The 13103-nt window shown below is 41.8% G+C and overlaps 1 protein-coding gene across 8 annotated transcripts in view; it reads right to left on the reverse strand.

Annotated features, from left to right (window-relative positions):
• Positions 1-13103, reverse strand: part of DOCK8 (dedicator of cytokinesis 8) — a 242801-nt gene that overhangs the window by 172351 nt on the left and 57347 nt on the right. For 7 of the 8 annotated variants that reach the window (XM_064361489.1, XM_064361488.1, XM_064361493.1 and 4 more), the window contains one exon: positions 562-737. In XM_064361489.1, the coding sequence (XP_064217559.1) occupies positions 562-737 (176 nt within the window). Of the gene's footprint in view, positions 1-561; positions 738-10551; positions 10668-13103 lie in introns of all 8 variants that reach the window. The other variant, XM_064361490.1, reaches the window with a different exon arrangement.

Genomic DNA, 13103 nt, shown 5'->3' on the forward strand with positions numbered 1-13103 from the left:
GCTCTCCCCACTGTTTTACCACTGCATGACACTTTCTTCAAAGGAGGGACTTTGCCTTCTTCATCTTTTTATCTCAGTACCCAGAATATAGTAGATGCTCAATAAACATGGGTTTACCTTATGTTTCTATCTTGATCCAGTCTCAAAACTGTAAGCAATTAAAATGCTTTTGGATGGAGGCATTTCAATAATAATTATTAAAAATCTTGACATTTTTACAAATGGAGAAACTGAGGCTTTGGGAGGTCACCCAGGGTCACTGAGCCAGCAGCCAGGCGGTCTGGCTCCAGAGCCTGTCCTTTTAACCTCCTCCTGAGCATTTCATTTGGTCCCCCTGCATCCCTTGCACTATCTTGGTCTCCACGTAGCTTTTCAAAAGCTCTGGCCAAACTAATTTAAAACCTACCTATATTGAGGTGATGATATCATACAGTTGTCCCACACATTGGAATGGATTGAGTGATCTTTTTTTTAGTTCAGATCTGGGACATCTCCCCCACCTGCTTATTGAAAACAATCATGACAGTCATAATCACATCTACATTTAAGAAAACGATTTACCCTTCCTCCGGCAAAGAGGGCTGCAAAGTCCTACATTCCTTTGGCGTGAACACCACGTCCAAGTCGTCATCAGTGAGGTCCCCGAGCTCCTGGGCAAGCTGCACATCCAGAGTGTTCAGGTGTGTCATCAGAAGTCCTTCAAAGTCCACCGGCTCCACAGGGTCATAAAACTGAGGCTGGAGAGGCAGGGAAAAGGAAAAGGAGGTTCTCACCCGGTTTTCTGGTAAAAGCACAAAGGTAATCGTAGATGTTTGCCTTGCCTTCCTTTGACTTAGTAAGTACTTCGCTCCTGGCGTAAAACAGAGTGACTCTCTGGAGAAGCTGTCAAACACAGAAGTAGTGATATGGAAAAAAATGCAGCACAGAAAGTCAAGTCACAACACGATGAGTAATTAAAATCACACCCCAAGGCAGAATTTTTCTCTCCTTAATTGCAACTTGATGAGGAATCCTGAGGAGATCCAAAATGAGATCACAAAGCTTTGCTGAATTTTTATAATTTCTCCTGCAAAAGCTCTCTGAGGCCATCTTCTGTTTACCCAAATACAGTGAAGTAGGGAATGGAGGTAATTTTCCAGAAATCCAGGCAAACTCAACGCTCCTTGGCTGAGTATTTAGGCACAGCGTTTCTTTTGGCCTAAGTTATGCTACACATTGGTTCCTGAAAGCACTTCATATATAATCACAGCTGACAGCGAACACCAAGTGTTTCGGTGGCTGAAACACTCCAGGGCAGTGATTTCTAAATGTCACTGGGTTGACTGGTGCTGGTCTGGAAGAAATTTCCACTGGACTGCAGCTACGCAGGCAAACTCAGGGCAAACTGCTGAGTTTTCATATGGCTAAATTTGCTCACTTTGAAAGAGGTATTCTTTGCTCTTCAATTTGACCTTCCACAGTGGAAGAGAGGGGGAATAAAAGAAATGATAGAAATTGATAGCAATTATAAAAATAGTTCTTATAGTTGATAAAATTAAAAGTTGGCAACCCTTCGTCAGTCCTCAATTAAAATATATTTTCTTTTCTGTGAAATCCAGACTTAGGAATGACTGCCCTAAGAAAGTAAAAGAATTGCTTAAATCAAGTAGATATGTGTCATAATAATAATAACAGCTCTGGGCCGGGCGTGGTGGCTCACGCCTTTAATTCTAGCACTTTTGGAGGCCGAGGCAGGTGGATCATGAGGTCAGGAGTTCAAGACCTGCCTGACCAACATGGTGAAACCCCGTCTCTACTAAAGATATAAAAATTAGCTTGGTGGGGTGCCATGTGCCTGTAATCCCAGCTACTTGGGAGGCTGAGGCAGGAGAACTGCTTGAACTTGGGAGGTGGAGGTTGCAGTGAGCCAAGATCACGCCACTGCACTCTAGCCTGGGTGACAGAGTGAGACTCCATCTCAAAAAAAAAAAAAAGATGGCAGCTCTATGAAGTGTATAAAGTGTTCATTTACGGCAGAGTCTTTGGAGTCATCGGCCAAAGGAGGGGCGGGGTGGGGGGAGTTTCTGTTTTCCTCTATCTCTACCCTGCAGCAGGCCAACAAAACAAACACCTTGGATTCTTTACTTGTACAGCCTTGATGGGAGACAAGGGCAGATCCAAGGGAATTACTAACAAAACCGGTTTTGCATCCCTTTGAAACCAAATACCAGTAAGTCCTTCAAGTTGGAGAGGAGAAACAAACTGCTGCTGAAGAGGCAGGAGGAAATAAGATTAGAGAATGGAGATGTGGCATGGCCGTCCCCTCCCGCTCTTGCTGTCCCTGATGATGGAGGAGACATGAGTGACGTAAGTTAGGGAGTGAGGATGAAGCTGAAAATTAGGCCAAATGTGCCCTACTTCCCATCTGGGATTCTTTTTTTAACTTTTAGGTTTGGGGGTACATGTGAAGGTTTGTTACATAGCTAAACTCATGTCACAGAGGTTTGTGGTACAGATTATTTCATCACCCAGGTATTAAGCCTAGTACCTGATAGTTATCATTTCTGCTCCTCTCCCTCCTCCCACCCTCCACCCTCAAGTAGACCCCAGTGTCTGCTGTTCTTTTCTTTGTGTTGGTAAGTTCTCATCATTTAGCTCCCACTTCTAAGTGAGAACATGCAGTTTTTGGTTTTCTATTCCTGCGTTAGTTTGCTAAGAATAATAGCCTTCAGCTCCATCCATGTTCCCATAAAAGACATGATTTCATTATTTTTATGGCTGCATAGTATTCCATGGTGTATATATCACATTTTCTTTCTCCAGTCTGTAACTGATGTGCATTTAAGTTGATTCCATGACTTTGCTATTGTGAATAATGCTGCAATGAATATTTGTGTGCATCTGTCTTTATGGTAGAATGATTTACATTCCTCTGGGTATGTACCAAGTAATGAGATTGCTGACTTACATTATCCTATACCATGGCAAAGGAGGGCAGAAGAGAAGGTGACAGGACAACCTTAGTAGCTGAGAGCAAAGCATTCCCCTCGTTTCCCACGGTTTCTAGGTGCTACGAGAGTCGGATCCCTTGGTTCTGACTGGGGACCTGGAGGTCAGCTGAAGAGAGCACTATAGTCCTTACAAGGGTGCCTCTCAAAATGAAACAACACGAACCAGTAGGGGCTAAAGGAACCAGAGATCAGCCTGTGCAGTAGCTAGATGAGGACTGAGTCTGCATTAGGACACCGCTGAACTCTGCCAGAGGAAACCAGAGGCACCATCTATGCACAAGACAAATCCATCTGCCAATCTGCCATAGACACCTCCATAGGACCAACCCTACAGAATAAAGAGGACTCTCCCACTCCCCTGCCCCACTCACCCACCACATGGAATACAGAGTTTAGAGTCAGGGACTGAATGACTGCTATGGGAAATAATGAAAACTGTGTATTTTTCCAGCCCCAACCTTATTAGTATAAAGTTTATACCCATTTAAGTATTAATTATTGAGCATTACTATGTGCAAAGAAATTGGACTAGGATTGTCTCATTTAGTCTTTACTATAACCTTTTGAGGTATGCATTCTTATTGAAAGGTGAGTTCAACTGGTGTTTCAGAATTTTGAATTTTTTTGTATCATGTTATATTTACACATACATAATGAGACATCTAGGGGATGGAACCCAACTCTAAACATTAAATTCATTTATGTTTCATATATACCTTATACACATAGCCTGAAGGTAATTTTATACCATATTTTTAATAATCTTACGCATGAAGAATTCTATTCAGTCATAACAAACAATGAAATCATGTCTCTTGCAGCAACATGGATGGAACTGGAGGCCATCATCTTAAGTGAAAAAACTCAGGAACAGAAACACAGATATCACTGTTTTCACTTAGAAGTGGGAGCTAAATAATGTGTACCCATGAACATAGAAAGCCAGGCTAGAGACTTAGAGTAGGAAGGTGGGAGGGGTAAGGGATGACAAAGAACCTAATGAATACAATGGACACTACTTAGGTGACAGAGACACTAAAAGCCCAGACTTTACCACCATGCAGTATGTCCACGTAACAAACTGCACTTGTGCCACTTACACTTACACAAATAAAAAAAGGACTGTGTGTATGAAACAATGTTTTGACTGTATTTTGACCGTGACCTGTCACATGAGGTCAAGTGTGGAATTTTCCACTTGTGGCGTCATGTAGGAACACAAAAACCTTCGGATTTTGGAGCATTTTGAATTTTGGATTTTTAGATTAGGAATGCTCTGCCTGTATCCTCATTTTACAGGGGAGGAAAGTGAGGCTAGAGATTTAATAATTTTCCCAAGATTACACAGCTAGTGAGTGGCCCATCTGGAATTCAAACTCATGTTCTTAACTGCTATAATTTTGATTGCTTTCTTTTGCAGGCCTTTCAAGAAATCTGTATTTTTTGAAATAAACAAAACACCAGGCAATAGTAAGCGTGTTTGGAAGTCAGTCAAATAATATATTTACCATGACCCACAAATTCCACTATGAGCTTCTTATAAGATTGGCTGCTCAGAGTAATAAAAATAAATAAAAGTGATAATAAGTATAAACTTATTATGAAGACTATCAATTACTCAAAGAGAGGCAATGGAAATATACACTTCAAAATTATACTGAAGCATACTTTGAAGCAAGGTGACATGAGCCCAAAGCTAGTAAGTGGCAGCCTCATGGAGATACGACATTTGTGTGCAATCATCAGTGAGAAAAATTTCACTTCCTGCCAGAGAATAATACTTGTCATGTTGAACAGGCACAGTGACTCACGCCTACAGTCCCAGCACTTTGGGAGGCCAATGCAGGAGAATTACTTGAGCCAGCAGTTTGAGAACAGCCTGGGCAAAAAAGTGAGACTCTGTCTTTACAAACTATTTTTTTTAAGTTAGACAGGTGAGATCCAAGATGGCCAAATAGGAACAGCTCTGGAGTGCAGTTTCCAGTGAGAACACAGAGGGTAAGTAAGTGATCACTGCATTTCCAAACAAGTTTTTACTGCCCACAGACCAGGAGATTCCCAGGCGGAAAAGTGCCATGACTCCCCAGCATGGCTGTTTCAGCCAGTGTAGCGAGTTTCCGCACAAAAACTCACACAAATCTGGGTGGCCGTTTCAACTGATGCCTGGAACGACTCGGAGACAGAGTCGCCCATTCAACCGAAAAAAAGGGGGCTGAAACAGGGAACCAGGTGATCTGGCTTGGTGGGTACCACCCTCTCAAAGATCAGCAATCTGAAATGCTCTGGATTGAGAGTTTCACAGTAAGCAGGGCTGGACCTGGGACGGTCCAGCTCTGTGGGGGGAATGGCATCTGCCACTACAGAGGCAGTCCACCACTACCAAGGCAGTCCACCATTATCAAGGCAGTCCACCCATTACCGAGGCAGTCTGCCATTACCGAGGCAGTCTGCCATTACCGAGGTAATCCGCCATTACTGAAGCAGTCTGCCATTACAGAGACAGTCCACCATTACTGAAGCAGACCGCCATTACCAAGGCAGTTCTAACTATACCTCTATAAATAAACCCACAAGGAAGTTCACACAGCAGCTGGGCAGAGCCCATGGCAGCTCTGCAATGCCTCTGCTGGCACAGAGAACTGCACAACTTCATGGAAATTGAACAACTGGCTCCTGAAAGTTGATTGGATAAACAATGAAATGAAGGCAGAAATATAGACATTCTTCGAAACCAACAAGAACAAAGACACAACATACCAGAATCTCTGGGACACAGTTAAAGCAGTGTCTAGAGGAAAATCTATAGCAATAAATGCCCACCTGAGAAGTAAGGGAAGATCTAAAATAGACACCCTATCATCAAAATTGAAAGAGCTAGAGGAGCAAGATCAAAAAAACTCAAAAGCTAGCAGAAGACAAGAAATAACTAAGATCACAGCAGAAATGAAGGAGATAGAAACACAAAAAACCCTTAAAAAGATCAACAAAATAGACCACTAGCCAGAAGAAAAGAAAAGAGAGAAGAATCAAACAGATGCAATAAAAATGATAAAGGGGATATCACCACAGATTCCACAGAAATACAAACTACCATCAGAGATTACTACAAACAGCTCTATGCACATAAACCAGTAAACCTTGAAGAAATGGATAAATTCCTGGACACCTGCACCCTCCCAAGCCTAAACAAGGAAGAGGTCGAAACTGTGAATAGACCAATAACAAGAGCTGAAGCTGAGGCAGCAATTAATAGCCTACCAACCAAAATCAGCCCAGGTCCAGATGAGTTCACAGCCGAGTCTACCAGACATAAAAAGAGGAGCTGGTACCACTCCTTCTGAAACTATTCCAAATAATCCAAAAAGAGGGAATCCTTCTCAAATCATTTTATGAGACTAACATCATCCTGATACCAAAACCCAGCAGAGACTCAACAAGAAAAGAAAACTTCAGGCCAATAGTCATGATGAACATTGACACAAAAATCTTCAATAAAATACTGGCAAACTGATTGCAACAGCACATCAAAAAGCTTATCCATCACGATAAAGTAGGCTTCATCCTGGGGATGCAAGGCTGGTTCAACATACGCAAGTCTATAAACATAATTCACCACATAAATGGAACCAAAGACAAAAACCACATGATTATCTCAACAGATGCAGAGAAGGCCTTTGACAAAATTCTACAGCCCTTTATGCTAAAAATTCTCAGTAAGTTAGGTATTGATGGAACATATCTCAAAATAATAAAAGCTATTTATGACAAACCAACAGCCAATATCATACTGAATGGGCGAAAACTGGAAGCATTCCCTTTGAAATCTGGCACTAGACAAGGATGCCCTCTCTCACCACTCCTATTCAAGATAGTATTGGAAGTTCTAGCCAGAGCAATCAGGCAAGAAAAAGAAATAAAGGGTATTCAATTAGGAAAGGAGGAAGTCAAATTGTCTCTATTTGCAGACGACATGATCATATATTTAGAAGACTCCATCATCTCAGCCCAAAATCTCCTGAAACTAATAAGCAAATTCAGCAAAGTCTCAGGATACAAAATCAATGTGCAGAAACCACAAGCATTCCTATACATCAATAACAGACTTAAAGAGAGCCAAATCAAGAACAAACTGCCATTCACAATTGCTACAAAAAGAATAAAATACCTTGGAATACAACTAACAAAGGATGTAAAGTACCTCTTCAAGGAGAACTACAAACCACTGCTCAATGAAATAAGAGAGGACACAAACAGATGGAAAAACATTCCATGCTCATAGTTAGGAAGAATCAATATTGTGCAAATGGCCATACTGCCCAAAGTAATTTACAGATTCAACACTATCCCCATCAAGCTACCAATGACCTTCTTCACAGAACTGGAAAAAACTACCTTAAACTTCATATGGAACCAAAAGAGAGCCCGCATAGCCAAGTCAATTCTAAGCAAAAAGAACAAAGCTGGAGGCATCACGCTACCTGACTTCAAACTATACTACAAGGCTACAGTAATCAAAACAGCATGGTACTGGTACCAAAACAGAGATATAGACCAATGAAACAGAACAGAGGCCTTGGAGGCAATGCCACACATCTACAACCATCTGATCTTTGACAAACCTGACAAAAACAAGCAATGGGAAAAGGACTCCATGTTTAATAAATGGTGTTGGGAAAACTGGCTAGCCACGTGCAGAAAGTAGAAACTGGACCCCTTCCTGACACCTTACACTAAAATTAACTCCAGATGGATTAAAGACTTAAACATAAGCCCTAACACCATAAAAACCCTAGAAGAAAGCCTAGGCAAAACTATTCAGGACATAGGCATAGGCAAGGACTTCATGACTAAAACACCAAAAGCATTGGCAACAAAAGCCAAAATAGGCAAATGGGATCTAATTAAACTCCAGAGCTTCTGCACAGCAAAAGAAACAATCATTAGAGTGAACCGGGAACCATCAGAATGGGAAAAAATTTTTGCAACCTACCCATCTGACAAAGGGCTAATATCCAGAATCTACAAAGAACTAAAACAGATTTACAAGAAAAAAACAAACAAACCCATTCAAAAGTAGGTGAAGGATATGAACAGATACTTTTCAAAAGAAGACATATATGAGGCCAACAAACATGAAAAAATGCTCATCATCACTGGTCATTAGAGAAATGCAAATCAAAACCACATTGAGATACCATCTCATGCCAGTTAGAATGGCGATCATTAAAAAATCTGGAGACAACAGATGCTGGAGAAGATGTGGAGAAATAGGAACACTTTTACACTGTTGGTGGGAGTGTAAATTAGTTCAGCCTTTGTGGAAGACAGTGTAGCAATTCCTCAAGGACCTAGAAATAGAAATTCCATTTGACCCAGCAATCTCATTACTGGGTATATATCCAAAGGATTATAAATCGTTCTATTATAAAGACACATGCACATGTATGTTCATTGCAGCAGTATTTAGCAAAGACCTGGAACCAACCCAAATGTCCATCGATGATAGACTGGACAAGGAAAATGTGGCACATATACACCATGGAATACTATGCAGCCATAAAAAACGATGAGTTTGTGTCCTTTGTAGGGACATGGATGAATCTGGAAACCATAATTCTCAGCAAACTGACACAAGAACAGAAAATCAAACACCACATGTTCTCACTCATAGGCAGGTATTGAACAATGAGAACACATGGACACAGGGAGGGGGAGCATCACACACTTGGGTCTCTTGGGGGGGACTAGGGGAGGGACAGCGGGGGGTAGGGAGTTTGGGAGGGATAACATGGGAAGAAATGCCAGATAGAGGTGATGGGGATGGAGGCAGCAAACCACATTGCTATGTATGTACCTATGCAACAATCCTGCATGTTCTACACGTATACCCCAGAACCTAAAGTGCAATAAAATATATTTTTTAAAAAAAGTTAAATGGGTATGGTGGTGCACCACCTATACTCCTGGCTACTCTAAGGCTGAGGTGGGAGAAACTCTTGAGCCCAGCAGCTCTAGGCTGCAGTGAGCTATGATCACACCACTGCACTCCAGCCTGGGTGACAGAGGGAGACCCTGGAGTGTAGTGGTGTTTAAAAAAACAAAAACAAACAAAAAACCCCTAAACTTGTCATGTCCCTGAAATTTGAAGCCACAAATGATGAAAAACCTGGCTGACAACAGCCCCTGTTTACAGGCGAGACTGCCCCGGGGAAAAGAATGGCTGATTTTCTACCTTAGCAATGGTGCACTAAGCATCTACTGGGTAGGACATGCTGAGTCCTTGAGTTGTTGGCCATTAGGGATACAGAAGAGTACAGGTAGCTATTCTCTTGGAGTTGCACTCTATAAACCATGAGGTGGTGAAATGTGCAACTTTCTCACACATAAATAATGCCATTATTTGGTGGGGGAATTTGATAAAGAACATACATCATCATTAAGCACTAACTGTGTGGCAGTGTGCCAAGGGCAAAATACCCAGTTGATGATAAAGTCATGAACTCTTGAGGTCTGTTCCAGTACTGAAGAGATGGTAAGCACAAACAGTAATGACAGCATTATTGAGTATGGTTCTAGCACCACACTCAAGTTGACATTTAATAGTTTATCTCCCCTACTCTTTCTACACTGAAACTAAAGTGGGAGGAAACTGGTCTTGCCCTTGGTAAGTGGGTGGAGACCCTTACTACTGTTAACTAGGCCTCCTATCTGTTGTTCCTCTTGCAAATTCAAATAATAACCAAGAACCAAAAAGATTTCTGTTTTCTAAACTATCAGGAGTCTTAATCTCAAGAGTAGGCTTTTCTATGAGGCAATCAACACACACACACAAGCACACAAACACATATACACACATCTAGTGATAAGCAAAAGAAGAAAACAAATATTGGAGAAAGTTACAGTGACATTACATTTCACTAGGGATGAAGTTTGGAAACAGGGTTGGGTAGGGAATGAGGAATTTTCTAAGATCACTTCAAGGCAAGATCTGGGTCCCTGGAAGCTTAAAAGTCAAACATGAAAATCAACTGTTTCGTTTTCTCTGCAGTTGTGCTGTATGTGGTCTGGTCGTCAGTGGAGACCGAAGACTAGTTTTAATGAAGATCAGAGTAATTTCAAGAAGGTCACCTTTATATCATGATTTTTCACACTATTTATATCATTTGTTATATGTAATAACGTAAAAAAATCAAAAATCAAAAACCAAAACAACTTTTTTTTTCTTGAGATAGAGTCTCACTCTGTTACTGGAGTGCAGTGGCATGATCTTGGCTCACTGCAACCTCTGCCTCCTGGATTCAAGTAATTCTTGTGCCTCAGCCTCCCGAGTAGCTGGGATTACAGGTACGTGCCACCATGCCTGGCTAATTATTGTAATTTTAGTGGAGACAGGGTTTCACCATGTTGGCCAGGCTGGTCTCAAACTCCTGGCCTCAAGCGATCCACTCACCTCGGCCTCCCAAAGTACTGGGATTACAGGCGAGAGCCACCGCGCCCAACTCCTTTTTAAAAATACGATAAAAATACTTAAGACTGTAAATGTTCCTAAACCAGGCTTTACCTTTTGTGATGGCTTCATGACGTGTCAGCTTGGCTCGGCTGAACTACATTCTGTTGAATTCCCTTTCCAGTATGTTTTCGGTCAGGGTGGGCTACAAGAGAGTTCTCTTGCAAGAGCTGGAGGACAGAAGGGAGGCTGTGGCCATTTTGTAGCACACATACACCTTTTTCCAGTTACACAATCAAACAGTAATTTAGGTGCTTCTGTGAAGGGAATATTGCCAATGTAATTAAAGTCCCTAAACAGCTGACTTTAAGTTAATCACAGAGAGATTACCCTGGGTGGGCCTGACTTAGCCAGTTGGAAGCCTTTTCTAAGAAGGTAGAGGCTCTCTGGAAGTTCAGACCCCAGGCTTCAGCTTGTGCCCAAGGGGGCTCAGCCTGTTTGAAATATTTCCTTCCTGTCTGCCCTGTGGACTTTTGAGCTTGCTTAGCCAACCACCAGCAGCAGGCAAGCCAACACCTTCATACACATGCACATGTATTTCCTACAGGTTCTGTTGCTCTGGTTGAACCTGCATGATACCCCTCCTTTCATTTATCTAACAAATATTATTGGGGACCTACAGCAGTCAGACACTAGGCTAAAGAAACAGTCACTTCCCTCAAGCAATTTTCAATAATTCTCTTGTGAAGGCTTATGCAATCTTTCTTTTTATTTTTTTTCAGACTTCTGGTCAGTAGACTGGAAACACACACAAAATAATTAGAAATATCCCCAAAGCTTAAATGATCCATAACCAAATATTCATTTTTAAAATTAAGCAAGTTCGAGATTTCCCTTGCCCCCTAACACATGCCAAGGGCTATTTCTCCTCACAAAGGGTAGGATTCAATTTGTTCTGAAATTGAAAATTCCTACAACCCCAGAACCATCTCTGGTAAAAACTAATCTATATAGCTCCTAACACAGTGTAGTATACAGATAGCGTACTGATAGCTGACTCAAATCACAAATCTAAACAATATTTCCCAAATAGGACAGTGAAAACAGGGAGGTTAAATGACTTGCCCCAAATCACATGGGTGGTCACAGAGGACCTGCCTCCCCAGTTACAGCATTGGGGAGGCTTCATGCCACTCCCGGTGGAGATGGGAAGAGGCATGATGTGTCCAGGTGTTACACCTGTATCCCTCATGAATGTTGATTTACCCTTTGGAGAGCGGGCCTCACATTTACTTGGCTGTCTACAACAGACAAGCCTTGTCAAAGTCACCTAAGACTTCATGTTGCCAAATTCAATGGTTTTTGCTCAGTCCTGGTTTATTGGACACAGTGCATTGGACACAGTTGATCACTCTCTCCCTCTTGACATACTTTGTTCTTATGGAAGGCAACCAGTTGTCTCAGCGTGTCCTAGTCTTTGAAAGTCTCATGTACTGAGAAAATTCTCAGTCCCAGGTGAATTGTGACAGTTGGTTACTCTACCTTACAGATACCACTTTTATTAGGTTTTCCTCCTACTATGCAGTGCCCTGGAATTCAATTCTAAATCTCTTCTCAATCTGCATTCAATCTCAAATGATCTCATCCACTGCCATGCCTTTAAATATATATATTTTTAAATTACAAGTTTATGTCTGCAGTCTCAACTTCTGCCATAAATTCCAGGTTGACTTTTCCAATTACACCTCAACATCACTACTTGGTAATTTAACAGGCCTCTCAAACACAGTGAGTTCAAAACTGACTCTTAACTTTCCTGGCAATCTGCTCTTCCCATACCTCCACACCTCTGCAAGTGGCAATTCCAGTCCACCAGGTGCCCAGGGAGAAAACATTAAAGCCAATGTTGATTCTTCTCTTTCTCTTACACTCTACACACAATCCATCAGAAAATTCTATCCACTTTGCTTCTGAAATATAGCCAGAATCCAAACACTTCTCACCTTCTCTTCTGCCACCACCTTAGTCCAAAGCACTGCCATTGCTCTCCTGAGTTACCGTGGCATCTTCCTGACTGCCCTCCCTCGCCCAGTCTATTTTCCACACTGCAGTCATAGTGACCCTCATCAAAAGTCAGATGGTTCCACGCCAATGCTCACGGCTTACAGCAGCTTCCTGTCTTAGAGTAGGAGTCAGTGTCATTCTACAGTCTCTGAGGCCTGTAACCCACCCCTGCTTTCTCTATGACTGCATTTCCTGCTGCCCACTCTGTTCAGGCCACATTCTGCTTCCCTGCTGTTTCTGAAGCATGTGACATATTGAGTCTTGGGGACTTTGTACTTGCTCTTCCTTCTGACTGGAATATTTTTCTTTCAGATATCTGTCAAGTTCATTCAGAATTTTGCCCTAGTCTCTCCTTTCCAGATAGAGACTTTTACAGATGACACACCCTAAAAGCATCTCTTCTGGGTCACTATTTCCTTCTTCAAAGCCCTCAATAGTCCCTGTTACAAACGACATTTACTCTTTGTCTGTGTCTGTCCCTCATTCTGAAAATCAAACTGTATGAGGATAGGCTCTCTATTGTATTCATTATTGTATCTTCAATCTCACTGCTGTGCCAGCAGTTCCTGGCACAGAGACTCAATACATATTTCTTAAATGAA

Source organism: Aotus nancymaae, unplaced genomic scaffold, assembly GCF_030222135.1.
Source record: "Aotus nancymaae isolate 86718 unplaced genomic scaffold, 86718_ANA_hifiasm-v0.15.2.pri h1tg000041l, whole genome shotgun sequence".
NCBI lineage: Eukaryota > Metazoa > Chordata > Mammalia > Primates > Aotidae > Aotus > Aotus nancymaae.